Below are 19,433 nucleotides of genomic sequence, written 5' to 3'. Positions count from 1 at the left end.
GGATTTCAGCAGAAAGTACATTTTGTCAGTTTCGTGAAATTTAAAAGGCTGTACAGTTTTAACAGTCAGGAAACCAATCAATTTAACACAACATGAACAATTTTACCTAGAAAAGTGGTCATTTAGCTGAACAGAATTCTGCTGTAATCATGCATCAAATATACCCTGTTCTCCCATCAGAACAATGGAATGCCAACTTCAATAAAATATTAAATTTCATCACAAATAACTCACCTGATCGTGTCCATTTTTTTGTCCTTTTCTCATTCATTACATGCATTTCATGTAATTTATTTTAATTTCAGGTGACCATTTAACTAACTTTCTTCAAAAATGGGGGCTGGCTGATGCTTGGACCTCCGATGGACAAATACGGTATATGCTTTTTTTGAGCGTTGACTCTTAACTGTAGAAAAACTATTGCTGGTAACAGTCACAAAACAGAGAATTAGTGCCAATCCTAATTGCACTCATGCCCATAGAAATTTCTTTTTCTTTCAAAAGGTGGCGCTTTAGCACCAGTGTTTGTTACTAGTCGACTGAGGAGTCCACTCAAATTCTGAATGGAAATGAGCGCAATACACGAAGTAGAAATTGTTCCGTTACACAACTGCACAAGCAACGCTGCTTGTCCGAGCAGAATTTTTAGTCGTCTCGGACGAGCATTAATACTGAGTTCCAAACACGCTATCACTTTTTATTTGATTACAGCAGTAATATGAAAATTCAGTAAGTTATATTGTATATATTATATTCCAATGCTAAGGTGGAACTATGCCAGTATACAAAGGTATATCTAAATATCTAAAAAGGAAGAGTAAAATAGGAGAGTAGAAAAGAGTAGAGTAGAGCCACTTAGGTGCCTGGTCTTGAGAACCAGGGATGGTAGGTTAAAAAGCTTTTTTATCCCATGGGAACTCTCCCTACCCACCTAAGCAGCTCAAGAAAAAGGTATATATAATATAATAAGACATAAGAAGGATAAGACATCACAGGAGAAGATTGTTATCAAACACAAAGGAACCAACTATTTTGTAAGCTACGATGAATGTTGCTAAGGCCAGCTAGATAAGCTAACGTAAGCTGTTAGGTATAAGTAATTGTACTCCATTCCTCCAATATTTACTTAAATATAATAATACTGAAAAGGGGGGAACAAGAAAAAGTAAAGCATGTAGAATGTCTATGGAGCATAAGTACATATATTTGCAGAAAAGAGAAAAACGGCGAGCGTTTTAATCACCAAACCTGCAGCTGCCAGCGTTACACGTCTTATATGATTAAAACCAACAGGAACAAAACACCAAAACCCACTAAAAGAGAAAGAATCCTTCACACAGGAGGTTGGCCACACCAGCAGACTTTTATTTATTTTAACTCTGTTGTAGTTTAAACCTCAATAGTCACAATATCAGAGGTTTGTTACTCTAATGTGACAGAATATTCGGCGATCAACACAGCCTTTGATGAATAAAAATTACTCACCACTATTTGATCTTCGTTGGCGGGCGACACGCTGCTGTCGTCAAAGTAGTACCACTTGCTGTCATCTTTGTTCTTCGCGTAAGCAGTATCTGATAAGGGCGAGATTAAAAACGCACAAAAAAGGAGGTCAGTCAAGAATTACAAAGTTTGTGCAATGGAGGGGGAAAAAAAAGAAAAAAAAAAAGGAGAAGGGCAGCTGTGATTGAAGCATGTTTAAAAATGCAGTTAACTCCCGCTGCAGAGCCTGCGGGACGCTTCAGAAAGGAAAGGGAGCCGTTTGATGGGGAGCGACAATCCCGCGTCATTAGCCTCCAGCTCCTAGGCCTGATGCAATCACACGCTCAGGCACTGAATAAATACTTTATTTGTAGAGCATATACTGCAAAATGATGGTGTATAAAAGAAAACCACAGACCTCTCAAAAGGGCGGATGAGCATCACCAATACCTCAACAATTCTAAAGGATTGAAGTATTATTCTGTAAATAAAACCTTTGAAAAATGTAGAACTACAGGATGAAACCAAACAACAACAAAAAAACCTGTTAACCCTTTAACCCACATAAATGAGTTGTGTGTGTGCGTTGTTCTGGAGTTTAACACTGGTAGAGCTGCATTAAGTGGATGTGTGATGTGTTTGAGGACTCTTACAGTGGCCTCCGCCCATCCCTCCGTAGTGGTTGGACACAGCGATGAGGTCGTAGAGACACGGCCCGGCGTTCGGGTTGATTAAGAACTCAGACATGTCTAGATCTCTGCAGGGAACAAACCAAACTCATCAGCATTAGTGAGACTTTTTTTTTCCCCCCTTCTTCAGAATTCTCCTTTTAAAACTGTTCATACATTTACAATTTACACAGAGCTGCAATGACTAAATTAATCACCAACTATTTTGATAATTGATTAAAATCATTTTGAGACAAAATTCTCTGATTTCAGCTTCTTAAATGTGAACATTTTTTGGTTTTACTAATCATCTCTGACAGTGAAGTGAATATTTTTAGGTTATTTTAAGACATCATCTTAGGCTTTGGGAAACATTTTTCTCCATTTTCTGACATTTAATAGACCAAACAACTAATGAGTTCATCTAGAAAATAAGCAACAGATTTCTTGATAATCAAAATACCATAATAATTAGGTGCAGCCCAATGAAATATGTCAGTGTTAAGGCACCTTGACACTTGCACAAACTTGATCCCCACACTGCCGCGTAATTCGTCGCACCAATGCGACCCGCTTTGTCCTGAGTTATTTGAATTTCGTAGCCGATGACGGATTTGCTCTCAGAACTTGGTTGATGAAACCATTCTCTCATCACTTCTAGAATCACAAAGAAATTATCTACAGCTGCACACTGTCATGCACATTGTACGGTGGAGAACACATTTGGAATCCCATTTCAAAGGTAATTATTTATAATATATACATATAGTAACTGATTGCAAAACAGTTGCATTTTCATTCCATCTTATGAGTTAGATAATATATCTGTAAAATTATGTTTATTATAGCTGTAACATCTCGTCATAATCGTTCAGATGGGCTGCGCGCAATGACACATTCACTGGCATGCCAGATTGCATGCCAGTGCGGGGATCAAATTCATGAAAGTGTCAAGGTGCCTTGACTTTGTGTCATTTTTTTGTGTCTGAAGAAAAAACAAAGCAGCGTACAAGGTGTTCTTAAATCTCCACCCATAGATACCTTTTAATTTCTGGCACTTTTATATCATTTAAATGTTTGTACTGCTCTTTTAAATAAATGCTGTGACAAAATAATACAAGATTGCAAGTTAATGATATAATTTATGGTTATTTACTGAGAAGAAAATCAGAAAATAGTTATTAAATTAGCTCATTTAGACTTTGGTATAAATGTGGGTTTTAAAGGTGTTTTGACTTCATTAACATACTAGTAAATGACTATTTGAAGATATTAGTTTCCAAAATAAGTGTATTTTATTAAAGAAAACCTAATTACAAAAGGCCTCATTTATAGGTTTAAGTGCCTGACACATGGTTCTTGTAAAGCCGCGGGACAGTTCACGGAGAAGAATAATTCCATTTTAAATGCAAACAGCAGACACACCCCATATATGGCCAAGATTTTTGTGCAGAATTGTACAAATGAATTTCACTGCATGCTGCAAAATAAGACAGATGAAAACACATAATTTGTGATCGTTCTGAGTTTCTATTTATTTATTGAGATAAAGCTGAATTCATGCAATATTTCCGCCACGGTTGCATCAGACAAATGCATGTATTGAGAACATTTGACTCCACATGCAACACCAAAAGTCTGGAAAGAAACAGTGATTAAGAAACACTTGAGGCTAATTTCTGCTCAGAAATGTTCCTTCTACTTCTTCAAATGTTAACATGAACTTGAGCCGTACGATGCGTGTCAGAGTGGCTCAAATGAAGCTTTAATTCTGTTGGACGAGGTGGAAGTCTTCAAGTGCAACTGTACCTGAGCGGGAAGTCGACCAGCGAGTCCAGTTTATCCCTCATGTAGCGGCTGTAAGAGAAGCGTTTCAGATGGACCACCAGCACCGGCGGCAGAGACCACAGGTCCAGCTTCTTAGTGGCTTGTTGGTGCTGCTTACAGTTTGGACAGTACCTGCGGGACCGGACGCACACGGTCATGTTAGGGAGCGCGGCTGCTCGGGTTAAACTGTGCTGCGAGTTTTTCCCCTCACCACGGGTCCTCTGCTCCCAGCTTTTCCTTAGTGGTGAACAGTTCGATGCAGTCTTTCAGCTTGAAGAAGGCTTTCTTCTGAGGTTTGTAGTCCATGCTCTCGTGCTTGTCAAAATCCTGTTTCAGTCATAAAGACACACATGCAGCTGTTAGACCAACTGTTTGTTTTACAGTTACGTCATGTCCCAAAACAGAATGAACACAAGAAATGCTTTACCATCTGAAAGCCTCATATGAGCACTCTGAACACTTTACCCAAAGTTAAATAATAATACTACTGTCAAAGATTTTATAAGTAAATACACTTCAATAAAAGCAATACAATTTAAAGAAAAAAAACATTTTGTGATCGAACAAGACAAAGAAGTTGTTTTGCCACAATAAGAAGTATGGGTGGATGAGTAAAGGTGAGGCATCCATCTCCAAGAACACTATACCTAGTCTTAAAACCAGGAGTACCCGTGTCTGACAACATGTCATATCTTTGATGTCACTTTTACCTCAACAACACTCTCATCAAAGTACTTCTTCTTGACATATGGTTCCCAGTCCAAAGAGAGATACGAGCGATCTGTCAAAGACGGACAAAATTACAAAAATGCCTCACAAAGTTGTATTTAAACAAGAATACTTCATTACTTGCCTTATCAGTTTGGTATGTCTCCGATTTGCTGGTCATATAGCCAAGTCATGTTGCATGTTTTTCCTAGTTTGGAAGGTGCTGAAGTTTTTATATGAAATATACTGTTATCATTTATGACCACAAGATGGCACTGTCAACACATGTGACAAGCTGCTCCGGTGTACGAAATGGTTGGTTATGGCTCTAGGGGTTGGTAAGGTTAGACCTTACTTGTGTGAAGCGCCTTGAGATAGCTTTGCTGTGATTTGGAGCTATATAAATGAAATAAATTAAACTGAAATGAGCTGCTGTGATTCACATTCCAGAGTACAATATGGATCCCGACCACATCCAGCTTATTTGAATGAGAGTGATGTTCTCCGTCTTAGAGAATGAGTAAGTTTAAAGAAAATCATGATCTCAAACTGAAAGACCAAACTCTGGAATAAAAAGAGGGGATATAACTTCCATATTACTTGCCACTCCACTTGTTGGGACTGCGTGAGGCAAGAAGAACAGCAACGAGAGATCAGCTCAGCCAGGCTTAGGCTATTATTACCTTTTACAAATGTCTTGCAAAGAAGTTTGTACTTCACATTTACCTCAACGATGATTATCTGTTTCATGGCAAAAAAGAAGCAGTTTACTCCAGTTTACCTTTTACAAATGTCTTGCAAAGAAGTTTGTACTTCACATTTACCTAAACGATGATTATCTGTTTCATGGCAAAAAGAAGCAGTTTACTCCAGTTTTCAGCCCGGTACAGCAACATTAATTAGCTCATTAGCTTCCACTTGCTCACAGCGTTTGTGATATAAATAAATAATCTGCCAACTAAATTAATTTTGCTTCTTGTTGCATGAAGTTGTAGCACCTTACAAGAATGAATGCAACTTATAGACTGATGCGACTTATGCCTCTAATACTCTGGAGCATTTTAGAGTCCAGAATATACTGTAAATTCATTCTTTTCGAACCAAATTAAACTTCCAATCATTCAATGTAGCTAAATATGTATTTTCAAATTGCTAATGTGAGAATTTCTTTTCCTGCTTCACTTCAGTGCCTACCGCTTAGTCGAAGGTGTCCCTCATCAAATCTGATCTGCCTGGTATCCTCTTTGATTAGCGAGAAGTCCGTCTTTCCCATATTGTTGAACTGGAATGTAAAAAGTCTCTTTCTGTTGTGCCCGGCTGTCTGCTGGCATTTGGTGGAGTTCGGTGGACCAACCACACCGTTCTCTAGTTCATTGTCCCCACCCACAGAGTCCTCTGATTGGCTGTTGTCGTTCTCAGAGGGCAGCTCTTGATCCTGACTGGACTCATCGTCCTGCTCGTCAGTCTCCATCTCACCTGGAAGAGGCCCAAAGACGTTACGTCACCTTGTTTATATATATATATATATATATATATACACACACAAAGCAAAAACACTTAAGACCAAATGTTTTTCCTTTAATTCTATCCTAAAATATAATGAAGGTAACAAAGACAGCAAATACATTTCTACATATTTCAGAAGTATTGGTGGTCATAGTTGTCTGTGGACTTACTCGGCGACCCCTCCTCAAGGAGTCCGTTTGTGGCGTTCCCGTTAACAGTGTGTTGTTTGGACGGCTGTGTCTCCTCACAATCCTCCTCCTCCTCTATAGAAGAGTGCACAAATCGGCTGCAATGACAAGATTATTTTCCATTTATAAACCGTGTTATAGTTTCACCACTTCCACCCACCACATTTTTTAAATTTTTGTAATAGCGAAGTGCTGATAATAATCACAGCCCTCTCTGTGTTTACTGTTTTATGACGAGCAAATAAATTAGTTTGGCTTCTTTGCATAAATTTAAAATGTGCACATGACCTAAATGAAATAAAACAAGAAATAAAACCAAACAAAAGAAGGCATAAATCTCACTCTGACTGTAAATCACTTTTACTTTCCAGGTGGCTGTGGCAGAGTGAGGGGACGATACAGAATATCTCAGAGCACCTCAACAACTGGTGCAGTTCAGCATAAACAATCTTTAAGAAATGAAAAGTGTGTTACACCATATGTCAGATTTTTCTCAAGTGGACTGTCCCTCAAAAGCTGAATGGTTGTGGAGGAAGGAAGCCGCAAAGACACATCACAACTGTAAAGATGCTCCAGTGGCTGGGACTAGAGAGACTGTTATTTCAGCCGTCCCAATTTTATTCTGTGTGCCAAAATATATATATGAAAATTAAGAAATGTTTGATAGGAACCAACATGGGAGACTTGAATCTAGATTTCATACGTCAAATGGAAGCACCTGAGCCGCTAGACCTGGGAAGGGGGCAAAATTACACCCATTTACAGCAGCTAGAAATTCTAAAAACAGAAATTATCACATCTCATTTGGACCATCAAGACAAACGGTTACATGACAGCGACTCAAACTGAACTCCAGGCTGCAGCAGTGAGGAGGGAGCAGGGAACCATTTTAATACCTACTTTTAGCCACGAGTGTTATGTTGTCAGAGGTGCAGGACTTGCAGGTGAAGTGAAAAATGAACCCACAGTGTAAAAAAATGACAGCAACCCCCACCCCCAAAAAATGCCCAGAAGGTTAAGTCAGTGACCAAATAAAAGTTAATTTTCCTTTCATGTCAAAAAATAAAAATAAAACATGTTAAAACTCAAAGGAGCAAGTATATTTTGTAGGCATCGTGTTTAAGTGGTCGTTATTTCTTTCTCAAAATTTTACGCTCATCAAGAGGAGCAACTAAGGGATTTGCTCTTTGCAAAATAAAATTCTGACTCTGACAAATGTAACAGCATAAATAATATGCTCATGGGTGCAAGAGAATGCAGAGTAAGGGGCAGAAGCCTGAAAGACATCTTTAAAAACAAACAAAAAAAAGCTTTAAAAAAAAAAAAAAAAAAAAAACTATGGCCAAGGGCCCTGTGGGTTACCGGCTCAATTAAAGCCCAAGGCAAAACGGCCATTTTCTCCATTAAAAATGGGTACCACTTCCAAATGAATGGATGCACGCAAATAATTTGGGAACAGGAACAATGTCAATGACCAATATTGTGCCCTTGTTAAATTATAAGAAAAGTTATCGGACAGTTTTTAAGAAAATTGGGTCCAAATACCCAAACTGGCTGTTTTTGGCATAAAAATGGCCGCCATTTCCAAACGAACGAATCTATGACTATAATTTTTTGCCACGAAATGTGTCAATGACCCATATTACGCCCTTGAAAAATTAGAAAAAAAAAGTTGGACAGTTTGTAGGAAAATTTCCTTTAAGTGCTCAAAATGGCCAATTTCAGCATAAAAATGGCTGCCATTTCCAAACGAACAAATCTACGAATATGATTTTTTTTAGACGGGAACAATGTCAATGACCCATATTGCGCCCTTACCAAATTAGAATTAAGTTAGACAGTTTTTGAGATATCACAACAAATGGACAATGACAATGCCCATGACTAGGACGGACGCTGTGCCATGACAGGGCTAGTGGCAAATTGGCCAGTAACCCCAAAAAAAAAAAAAAAAGAAGAAGAAACCTCCCCCACTCACACACATTTCCTCTTCACAGCCACAGTGAATTTATGAGCAAACACAAATGTGACGGTACCAGAGACGCAGCAGCAGCATGTTGTAGAGCTTGTCCTCACTGAGGGTTCTGGGTATGGCCACGAGGAAGGGCTGCCCAAACAGAGGCGTGCTGGTGTGGTTGTAGCCCGACTGCTTGTACTTCTCCCTCAGGTGAACTGGAATCACTACGTGGTCCGTGTCCTCCACCCTGTTCACCGCTATCTCGAACCTGCAGAAGCACAGGTGTGGCGCGAAGTTCAAATAAATTTGCGAAACTACAATCACGCGTATCAAGCAGCACAAACCAAGCTCATTCAACGCAGAGACCAAACTTTAGTATTTAGTCAATCTGGCTGATTGCACAATACAGCGTGACGCTCACACGTAGATATCATCTCGCTCCATGATGCTGCTGAGGTTCTCATTGGTGGCAAAGATCCGGTGGAAACGGTGGTTGTAGATGTCCGTTACAATCATCTGGACAAAGGCAGAAACAGTGAAGAGATTACATTGAAGATAATGATACATGAACATGCCCACTTATAAAGTGAATTATCACAATGGAAATGCACAATAAAAACACCTGAGAGAAAATTTGATTGAAATGTACATATCCAGACTGCAGCATCAAACAAACACATTTTTGTGCTAAAGATGCACAGACAGTAATGCAGATTAGATTACTGGACGACTTTCAAGCATTTGTCTTGTAGCAGAAGAAAATAATGCAGCATTCCTCCTCGCTGGCTGGGTTGGCAGGGACAGCAGGGCTGTCTCCTGATCAGTGTTGTATAGTAACAAAGTAAAAATACTTCACTACTGTACTTAAGTACGTTCTGGGAGACTTTGTACTTTACTTGTTTTTTTGTTTTTTTAATTCAGCTTACTTTCACTTTTACTTCACTACATTTCCGACCTCAATTGCATACTTCTACTCCGATACATGTTCTATGTGCCATGCCATTATTCGTTACAAAAAAAAACAAAAAAAAAAACACAAACATACACACGAAAAAAGTCGCGTTTTCAGCCAGAGACACCACTGATTACTAGTGACTGCAACGAAGTCAGGCCGATTTGTCATGAGGCATGTCAGGTAGGCTTTTTTGCAGTTGCGCACTTGGGGGGGGGGGGTTGTTTGTCAGGAAAATGATCATTTCTCTACATTGATTACAGACTGCAGCGGGTCTGTAACACTGAACTATAGTGTATAGTTCAGGGGTCTGTAATCAACTTTTCTGCAGCGCGGTTTTGCTTTGAACCTTGAGCCAATTGAAGCAGTGATTCGCAGGTCGAAGCAGTGCTTCGATCTACGATTCGTGGATTTTATTTCACTTTATCCTAATTTTTTCCAGCTAAAACCCTGAAGATCATATGTCTGAGTAATATTTAACATTTTTATGTAAACCGACCTGTTATGGTCTTCTGAAACAGTTGATAGATGTATTTTATAACATAAAAACGGGACCGATGCTAACGCGTTAGCGTGTCTATGGTGGTTTCAATGTTAAAGGTAGCATTAAGCTGTTCGCATCAGCACGTTTGTGTTGATTTGTGTTCGTTGTCGTAAAAGTCAAATTGTAATTTTAATTTATTTTTATTCATATATTATAGCAACAACAATAATAGTTGACATAATAGACAATAATAAGACTAAATGTTACAATACAATTTTAGAGAAAAAGACAAAAAGAACCTAATGAAACAAAACAACAGAAAAGATAAAACCATGTAACAATGAAAATAAGTAAATACATATAGAAATAAATAACTTTCCTGTGAACACCTAGTGAGTAGTCTACTCTTGTTTAGGTTTTAAAACCTTGTTTCTGAAGTGTTTTTGTGTGATGTGCACAATTTTCAGTATTTTGACTAATACTACCAGTCATTTACAAGCCTAGATAAACTTTTATTAAAAAAAAAAAATTAAAAAAATCAGTCCGTTTTTGACATTTACTTGTACTTTTACTTTCAATACTTGATTACATTTAGTTGTACATTACTTGTCATACTTAAGTACAATAAATACGAGATACTTTAAGACTTTTACTTGAGTAGCATTTCAACTGGTTACTTGAACCTCTACCAAAGTCATTTTTTTAATGGGTATCTGTACTTTTACTTAAGTGTTATTTTTCCGGTACTTTATACAACACTGCTCCTGACACGTCAGTGTTTTACTGTCACGGCCAATCACAGTAACTAGCAATGCATGCTGTATTTTTTATTTTTTTTACCTTCTCAGCAGGCACACCAGACAGCGTGGAGAGCGACGTACACAAGTCGGATATACAGCCAACCTTAGGTACAGTCAGTTTGTACTGAAACACAGACAAACAGCCGGTCAGAATGCGAGTGCACTACGCTGCAATGCGTGCGACCGCGTGCACAGTCACCTGTGTGGGTTTGGCCAGAGGGTCCAGTCTGACCAGATAGACCTCAAGTGTCCTCTCCTTCTTCATGGGGAGTGGCAGAGTCAAGTAGCAGAAAGGGTCAAAGGTCACAGAGACCTTTGAGCAAACCGGGCACACCAGTGTGGACTTGAAAAGGCCATGGAAGATGTCCACAATGATGGAGTCGTTCCTCTTGATGTGGTTCTCCCACGCTTCCTCCGCCACCACCTACAAAAACAGAAAACAAAACTAAAAAAATGTGAAATTAAAAAAAAAAAAAGTATAAACACAACATTTTAACAGAAAAAAAAAAAAAAAAAAAAAAAAAAATCAGCACCAAGTTACGTTACGCTCGTTCTTTTGAATCTTGACCAACACATTTAGAATATTTCCCAGAACACACTGAAAAATCCCTGATTATCTCGTTAGCCGCTAGTCTCACTTTATCAGGCCTGCCGTTAGCATCCTTGAGCTGGATGTAGGGCTTCTTCTTGATGCGGTTCAAGTCTTCGTGAAGTCCGTCCAGAAGGAAAGCAAGAAGTTCATGTGAGTCTTGCTGCTGATAACCTGAGAACTGTGGGGCGAATCGGCCCACCTGCGTCTGCACAACAACATGCAAAATGTACTGAAAATCAAGACAGACTATTGGACGAGAGACTAATGCGATTCAAAACGAGTTAATTCCAGTCACCAAACAAAGTGGGTGAATAGTGTCACAGTCATTTGCAGGTATACAGTTTTCATGACGATGTCTTCCACTAAAAAGCCTGACTAAAACTAGAAACATGAAGCTGTAAGCAAAATAATCTGTTTAAATCCAATATGCTCATTCGTAAATGATGAATGAGAGACTACACTGAATAAAACAGCATCGTGTCAAATTAATGAATCAATCTGGATTCCATCCCCTCCCCGTGACAACTCACGTTCCCCCTCGTGCTCAAGGTGTGCATTAATATTTCTGGCTCTGCTGAATAAAATGAAGACTTTGCCACTTGTTTACTCGCTGCCACAGTGAATCACATCATCTCAGCTCGTGACACAGGCTTCAATCAGGGTGTTTGTACTGTTGACTGATCCAATTCCCATTACCGGTTGTTGAATAGAAAACAGAGTTTGACATTTCAGAGTAAGCCAATTTGTTTGTTTTTTTATTTTACACCTTTTGGAAACAGGACCCTCAGTTCCTACATTATTACATGTATGTATATAGACTTAGCTAGTGTAGATGACTCAGCGACATTTTTGATAGACTGGTTTTGACCCGTTTTTGGATCTAAAAACAAATCCTTTCCCGTAGGATTTTCCAACAGTGAACGCGACACCGCAAAATAAATAATAAAAGCTCACCTTGAAAGGCCTTGGTGTGACATAGCTGTATTTGCCTGTCCACAGCTGCTTGATGAGCTCCGCGTAGGCTCTGGCAATTTCCCCCTTCATGCCCAAAGGGTTGTCCTCGTTCAGCTCTTTTGTGTACTTTTCTTTTAGGAAATACTCCGTAAGTGGAGGAATATTGCTTAAACACTGAGCAGATTTGAAAAGGGGAAACAAAACAAAAAAGTAGATATTTAGTGCTTGGCTCTTGAGAAATTGTTTTTTTGTTTGTTTTTGTTTTTTTTGTTTTGTTTTTTTTTTTTAAGTAATTTCTCAAGATTCTGAATGACAAACTCAGAAAAAATTAGTCTGAAAACCCCCGTCACACTTAGCACGAATGAAGCCGAATGAGGACGAAATGAAAAAAATAAATAAATAAATAAACAAATGTCAAAATTCCAGGTGCACTGGGGAGGGACAGATGTTCAGACAGCTCTGTAAGAACGCACACAACATATACCAGCACAAACGTGGCCACGACCCTCAACTGAACCCCCTGTGTGCACTTGGGGTCGCCACAGCAGATCTAAGGTCGCCCTGCATGTTGGCCAGATGCTGCCCCTGATGCACCTCCACATAAAATGGTGGTGAGTGGCAGGGGCGGGGTTTGAACCAGGAACCGTCCACATTGCAACCATGCACATTAACCAGTCAGGCGCCACCCGGCCGGATTAGGCAACTCAATCCCTAGTCCTGTATTGTTGTTCAAGGGGGTTCTGCTCCCCACATAACCCAATGTTGCGTTATTACAACATTTCTGTGAGACCTTACAAAACATATACAACCTGAACACACATCATTACCAGGTTCAAAGTCCTCCCACAACATCTGAATGGGTGCAGAACCTCAATTACTACTGTATCTGGGTTCCCTGTAATGTCACACCTCCAACTGATCATCAAGTAATACCTTCATATCCTCACATATTGTTGGTAATAATGGACAGGATATCAACTGAAATATAGAAGATACTCTGTAATTTACAGTAACCTTGACATACCTCTCACAATTACAAGTCCTTATCCAAACATTGCAATGACATTACCATTCCAGTGATCTATTTAGGTTAGACATACAGATGACGTGTCATAATGTACTGATACAAACACAATATGTTTACCGATGGTGATGACCCCATGTCTGCCTGTGTGACATAACAGGATGGGGCAGGATACAAAGACACGTGACAGCTGGATGGACATATGTTTGTTCACTTTTACTGAGGAATATATGTTCATAATTACATGTACGTACATAACTTAGGATGAATACATAATTGCATGTGGTTACAACATATGTATAGACGAGGCAGGCAACACAGTCATCATCACTTATGTACACATGTCCACATTACATGCATGAGTCAGCTGAGATTGGAGGTGTATGCACCCCTACAACGAAGATCTCCCGAGGGGGCATGTCCCCCTTCATTGTAATCTAGATCCACCCCTGGGTACAAAGAGAAGCATATCATACATCCTGTAACGTCCATCCACTGGGGCCACGAGGTGCACATATGACACCACGTCAATGATGTGACATGCAATTATTACAATGGACATGGGTACGGCCAACCAGCCAGGTGACCTGTGACGTCCAGGTGGCTGGACCCCTCAACTATATTATACACAAAATAAAGCAAATGTCTAAGCAGAAAGATGCAATCCCAATTAAAGTAAATGACCCACCCCCCCCCACAGTGTGCAAATAGGCCGCTGAGGGGCTCCCCCATGTCCATGATTGGGCTCCTCAGTCAGTGGTGTAGTTGGGGGGATACAGGTGGGTGGTGGTGTCGAGATCTGTGCTTAGGAGCTGGGGGTAGGTGGCAGCGGACCTCCACTGATGGCACTGAGGCCAGCCTCCTGGGAGCCACCACCCAGTGGGCGGCTGGTGGACATGGTTTGGCCACTGCAATGGGTGGGGCTGCCAGGCCATTGAGGGGTATGGCTGACTGCTGGGCCCAGGGGCATAGGGCATAGAGTACGCAGCTGCTGGCTGCCTGCTGCAGTTGTAACTGGTACTTCTGCAAGAGACTGGTCGCCTCACTCTGGTAGCTGAGCCACAAGGGGAGTGGGAATGAGTAGGTCACCTCCTTCATGTAGTCAGCAAAGATGTCCTTCTGACGTTGAAGGGGTGACCTCTCAGTGTCGCCCAGCTTCTGGAGGAGCTGCACAACATTGGTAATTGTGGCCTCAGTGCCATCAGCTACGCCGAGTAGGGAACCAGTGGGGGTATCGGAGTCTGACTGAGCAGTCATGGGCTGGTGATCTGCGCTGTCCTGGTCAGCTTCCGAGGGGAGCGCTCCTGCTGTGGCCGGCGGGGCTAACCTAGCCTGGATCTTGGCCTTCATCTGCAAGAAGCACAATCATACGTGATGTGGACATATGCAGACAGATGTTGCAATGTCATCACCAACGTGTACATTGGAGGTTTATATAATGACAGGGGGAGGGCTGGACTGAGAGGCGCAGGAGGCCTCCAATTTCTCATGGATGTAGCCTTGGTTGCTATGCGACATTACCAATCCATATGTATTGATTACTGATGGTGGCGATTGCAAATGTCATCTGAGCAGTGGCGTGTTCAGTCCGCGTGTAAGCCACATCGACTCCCCACCAGCACTGACCCTCTGACTGTGAGCGGTTATTCCCACGAAGTGCTGCTACCAATCCACACAGAAGATAGTAGAGGGTCGTCATTCCTACACTTATTATGCCATGTGTACTGACATGATAAACGCACCATAGGTTGGATGTGCACATGCACTTTAATTAGTGGAGATGCTGATCCACAATGTTAATTATGTCATCCAGCACAGCTCTTGTACACTCCTGTCTTTCATGTACACGTATATATGCAGTGAACACGTGGGATGACTGTTCTCAACGCAGCATAACGTGTTGTCGACCTGTTTCATCATGTCACCTGATACAGGGATCTGGGGTAGCAATGTTATTTAGCTGAGTTTTTCATATATTGTCAATATGATATTATGGCCAGTACACCTTTACTTACATTGGCTGGTCTATTTGCGTTACAGCCATCTCGATTTGCCGCAGTAGTTTTGTATAGAGGATATTTTGGGCAGGATATATTATATATATGTGTCTGCGCATGATTCTGGGACAGTTTGTGGAGTTGTTTGTGGATTTTGGCTCAGCTATATAAATGGTAAAATGGACTGCATTTATATAGCGCTTTTCCATCTGTATCAGACGCTCAAAGCGCTTTACAATTATGCCTCACATTCACCCCGATGTCAGGGTGCTGCCATACAAGGCACTCACTACACACCGGGAGCAATAGGGGATTAAAGGCCTTGCCCAAGGGCCCTTACTGATTTTCCAGTCAGGCGGGGATTTGAACCCATGATCTTCTGGACTCAAGCCCAACACCTTAACCACTATACCATCACCTCCCCTATATGTATTATGTTGTCATCCACAGCCAATACATAAGCCATCCATGTTACTTAGCTGTTTAATTTGTATTCCTAATCACTCATAGTTGCTATGCTGATGTAGCGTAGCAATTATAGTTTCCTGCTGCACGACAGCGGGGTGAATAAGGTGTTTTTGTCACCGGGCGGATAGCAAACCTTGCCTGTGGGCAGCTGGCCAGCCGCCGGGTCAACACTCACTCAGGTAGATGTTTATCATCATTTGATTCCCTTTATCTGTGTAACACTAATTCCTGTTTGTACTAGGTGTCATTAACACAGCATAAGGTGTTGGCACTTCTATACTTATGGATTAATAGCGTAATATGGTGACATGGTGGCCAGCAAGGCCACATCCTGTGCTTCTTTCAGGTCTCCTGCGCCTTTCAGTCCAGTGGCATGGGGGACTACACACAACATGCACACATTGCACTGGTGCAAAAACATACTTACACTGACCCTCTTCTTGGCCTGAACGATGAGTTGAAGCCTGAGAAACTCAAAGTGGCGCAGGATCCAGCAATCCCTCGCCGTGAGCTCCTCTGATCCTGCACCAGATGGGACCTGCTCGAGCTTCCCAAACCTCGTCCTCATGTTCATATACCACTTGTGCTGGCCCACACCTTTGGCCTTGTCGTCCCACAGTGCGTCCTTCCGTGGCCTTCTTCAGGTAGTTCCTGTGTATTTTATTGAGGACGCACTCCTGCTCTGGGGCCTGGAGCCATTCCACCATTTCCTGCTCCTGGGTGAACTTCAAGGTGACCATTTCACATCTTCTCTTCCCCAGTGTGGTTTGGTGCTGAATCCAAGACCAGCACCAGGTGGTGGTGTGACCTGGGTGGACCAGGGGATGCCTCTGCTGGGGCTTCCTGGGTTGTGGCTCATCTGCCCCATCCACAGCATTGTCGATCTGTCGGTGATCAATGCGGACTCTGGTTTACGCGCCAGTTTGCCGCCATCTTATACTATTTCGGCGTTGCACTGAATTTGGTCCAACTTCAATCAGGGCCAAGTCGGAAAATCCGGGCGCAGTCGTGTTGCATTTGAATGCCACTTAGGACATTGTGGGCACATTCGTGTTGCATTCAGGTCCCACTGGGGACTTTCTGGTGGGGTTTCACATACATTTTGGCTTGCTTATTTTGCTGGCGGGATAGGGCTCAGCAGCACTTGGGCTACGCTCCAGGTGTGTTCGCGCTCATTCGTGCCACACCCTGGGCATTCTGGCAGGTTCAGTGTTGGCTGCCCATTGCGGTATGTCGCTTGAACCTGCACCTCGACTGCTTTGAACATGGAAAAAACATTCGAATCAGCCGCTCAAATGTGCCCGACTGTCTAGACTGCGCGCAGAATGCTGTCCGACAGTTGCGAATGCACCTTGACACTTCACAATGTGGGTCAAATTTTCATTCGGCCTCTAGTGTGACGGGGGTATTACATTATTCTCTAAAGTGGGCACTTCAACTCAGGCTACATGGTGATGTGTGATAGCAAAGTCAGGCTTCTTCTCAGGACTTTACCAAGGAACACAAATATCCTATAATCAAAGTTTACTTTATATGATCTTGATGATGGTAAACTGTTTTCTCAAACAAACACACCAAGTACTCCACCCTAGTATATAATGCTCAACTTACAATTTTATCTGTACACACAGAGAGCAGTCACATTTATGAAAAGAAGATTTGTTTTGCACACTTTTTTTATGGACAAAACTTTAACATTACAACTTTTCTTGGCTGTGCAAAACATCCCTAAAGACGTGTGGTTACCTGCACAGCAGAGTTCATGAAGCAAGTGTTGCCCAAGTTCGAGAGTCCACAGAGACCAGCGTGTTCGCTCTGCCTGTTCTGGTCCAAGTAGTCATAGCTGTTCGTGTAGGGGTGGTAGGACGGCAGACTGTAGCTCGAATTCTTTACACTGTGCAATAAACACACAAAGAGACAGGAAACTGTTTGAAAAAAAAAATGTTACAACCAATTAATAACATAGAACAATATCCTATGAGATGATGTATAAACAAACACTATCAGCATTATAAAATACATTTACCATGATAACCAAACATTTCAGTGCTAACAGCCTCAACTTTGAAGCCTTAAATTGGCTTCAATTTTCAGTATTTCACTTTGGAGCGAGAGCCAATTTACAATTAAATGCAATCAATCTCCCACACAGAGAGTCCCAAGGCTTCATAGACAATCAAGAACCGCCCGGTGCTAGGTCCATCTAAATGCACCACTCAGCAGACCTCTGTGAGGACTGCAAGGCAGCGTTGGCCGTTTCTTGCTCCCACTGATCAAGAGAAACAGCGGCGATAGTGGTGGAGGCGCTGGCCTCGCAGCTCAGCACGCGGTCGACCCTCCGGTTGTCCAGCTCCACCGTCTCGGGCCTCAGGCACCACCAGCAACACAGGAGCATGACATCTCAGCCCCAACCCGGCCCGTGCCGGCCCGCATCTCTGTTCAAAGGAAGACGACCAACAGCCTGCACTGTGTTCAGTTCAGGTCCGGCAAACGCAAAGCCCGATTTTTTACAAGCTGCAAAGTGCAACTGTAGTTCCCGCTGCCAAGTCTGAGTAACAACTTGACTCAAAAAAGCTCCTATAGCAGTTTTCATTTAGTCCAAAACAATTTTAAGCCAACGCTCGACTTGTACGTCAAGTGCACCCCAATAACCAAACACAACTATCTCTCTCCCACTCTGAAACAGACTACGGTGCTCCCGTCGTTCTCCTTTTCCCTCTCGAGTCTCCTTTTTCAGGCTCCGCCACATGTCACGTTGCTATCCTCTGCTTCAGATGCCTCCTGTCCCGTCCCGTCCGCTGCTCCTCCCTCTGGCCTGCCTGCTGCTCTACAGATACCAGCAGATATTTATAGCAGCAGCAAAGGATGCTCAAGACTACAGCTACCAAAGCTAAAGGGACAACGAGAGAGAGAGAGAGAGAGAGATGGGAAGGGGGAGAGTGAGAGAGAGGCGAGAGAGTGGGGGGAGGGGCAGAGAGTGCAGGGAAAGTGGGGGGCTGATGGAAGAGAAATGAGATGGGGATGGAGGGAGTAGCAGATCTACTGCATCCAGCTGAGGCTGCAGTATTCACAGGCCTCCCTCTCCCCCGTCTCTCTCTCTCATGAACGCACCAACACAAAACTTCCCTCTCTTTTCGCTTGTTCCCCCCATTAACGCACATGCTACAACGTTCTCCGACTGCCCCAACCAACACCTTTAAAGGCGACTAATAAGACTTTTGTGGCAGTAGCCACTGCATTCACATGCACGTACAGAGGCAGGCCTGCAGGAGCAGAAGAAAGGGATTGTGAAGGTCAACAAGACTGCAAAAGGTGTGTTTTGCTTTGGGCTCAAGGGAGAGGAGAGGTAAGGAGGGAGAGACCGGGAGAGGCCAAACAGAGTGAAGAGGGAGAGGGGACAAACCTGTGACACGCAAAGCTAAACCGACCACGCTATCACAAAGTGTTACGTAATGTGGGAGCACTTCATATTTAAAAAAAAAAATAAAAAAAAATAGCACCACTATGCATAATTCAGATAGAAACAGTGGTGATGACAGTAAAGTGAATCCGGGACAGGAGAGGTACTTGGAGAGATGATTCTCTTTCCCCATGTCACCTATTCTGTGCACTTCAAAACATCCACCCACACTGTTTGGGGGGGGCACTGCTGCCAGACTATATCATACAGTGTAATGAAATGACAAACTCAAGTACAAGCAGGAGTACTCCTACAGAGTACTAAAAAAATATCTGCTGAGGTTTGCCTTTAATGGACAGGTAACGGTTGAGGGAGTCGGTTACCGTCACATTTATTCTAAACATTAAAAATAAAAATCTGCCAAAC

The 19,433-nt window shown here is 42.1% G+C and overlaps 1 protein-coding gene and 1 long non-coding RNA gene across 7 annotated transcripts in view; both read right to left on the bottom strand.

Moving 5' to 3' along the window:
- LOC117504367 overlaps nucleotides 1–19,433 on the bottom strand; it is a 251,091-nt gene that overhangs the window by 82,428 nt on the left and 149,230 nt on the right. The gene's annotated exons all lie outside the window — the stretch shown is intronic.
- The window catches only part of LOC117504359 (ubiquitin carboxyl-terminal hydrolase 15-like), a 38,696-nt gene that overhangs the window by 3,513 nt on the left and 15,750 nt on the right, over nucleotides 1–19,433 (bottom strand). For 3 of the 6 annotated variants that reach the window (XM_034163816.1, XM_034163818.1, XM_034163817.1), the window contains 14 exons: nucleotides 17,354–17,501; nucleotides 12,119–12,292; nucleotides 11,211–11,369; nucleotides 10,772–10,996; nucleotides 10,613–10,696; nucleotides 8,758–8,852; nucleotides 8,416–8,604; nucleotides 6,362–6,477; nucleotides 5,880–6,161; nucleotides 4,688–4,758; nucleotides 4,189–4,304; nucleotides 3,960–4,109; nucleotides 2,136–2,239; nucleotides 1,486–1,574 (listed from right to left, as the gene is read on the bottom strand). In XM_034163816.1, the coding sequence (XP_034019707.1) occupies nucleotides 1,486–1,574; nucleotides 2,136–2,239; nucleotides 3,960–4,109; nucleotides 4,189–4,304; nucleotides 4,688–4,758; nucleotides 5,880–6,161; nucleotides 6,362–6,477; nucleotides 8,416–8,604; nucleotides 8,758–8,852; nucleotides 10,613–10,696; nucleotides 10,772–10,996; nucleotides 11,211–11,369; nucleotides 12,119–12,292; nucleotides 17,354–17,501 (2,002 nt within the window). Of the gene's footprint in view, nucleotides 1–1,485; nucleotides 1,575–2,135; nucleotides 2,240–3,959; nucleotides 4,110–4,188; nucleotides 4,305–4,687; nucleotides 4,759–5,879; nucleotides 6,162–6,361; nucleotides 6,478–8,415; nucleotides 8,605–8,757; nucleotides 8,853–10,612; nucleotides 10,697–10,771; nucleotides 11,018–11,210; nucleotides 11,370–12,118; nucleotides 12,293–13,848; nucleotides 14,493–17,353; nucleotides 17,502–17,832; nucleotides 18,186–19,433 lie in introns of those variants that run through there. The other 3 variants (XM_034163819.1, XM_034163821.1, XM_034163820.1) reach the window with 3 other exon arrangements.

Source organism: Thalassophryne amazonica, chromosome 22 (genome assembly GCF_902500255.1).
Source record: "Thalassophryne amazonica chromosome 22, fThaAma1.1, whole genome shotgun sequence".
NCBI classification, from domain to species: Eukaryota; Metazoa; Chordata; class Actinopteri; order Batrachoidiformes; family Batrachoididae; genus Thalassophryne; species Thalassophryne amazonica.
Note: the sequence above shows the minus strand (reverse complement) of the source record. Positions and strands in the feature narration are given on the sequence as shown.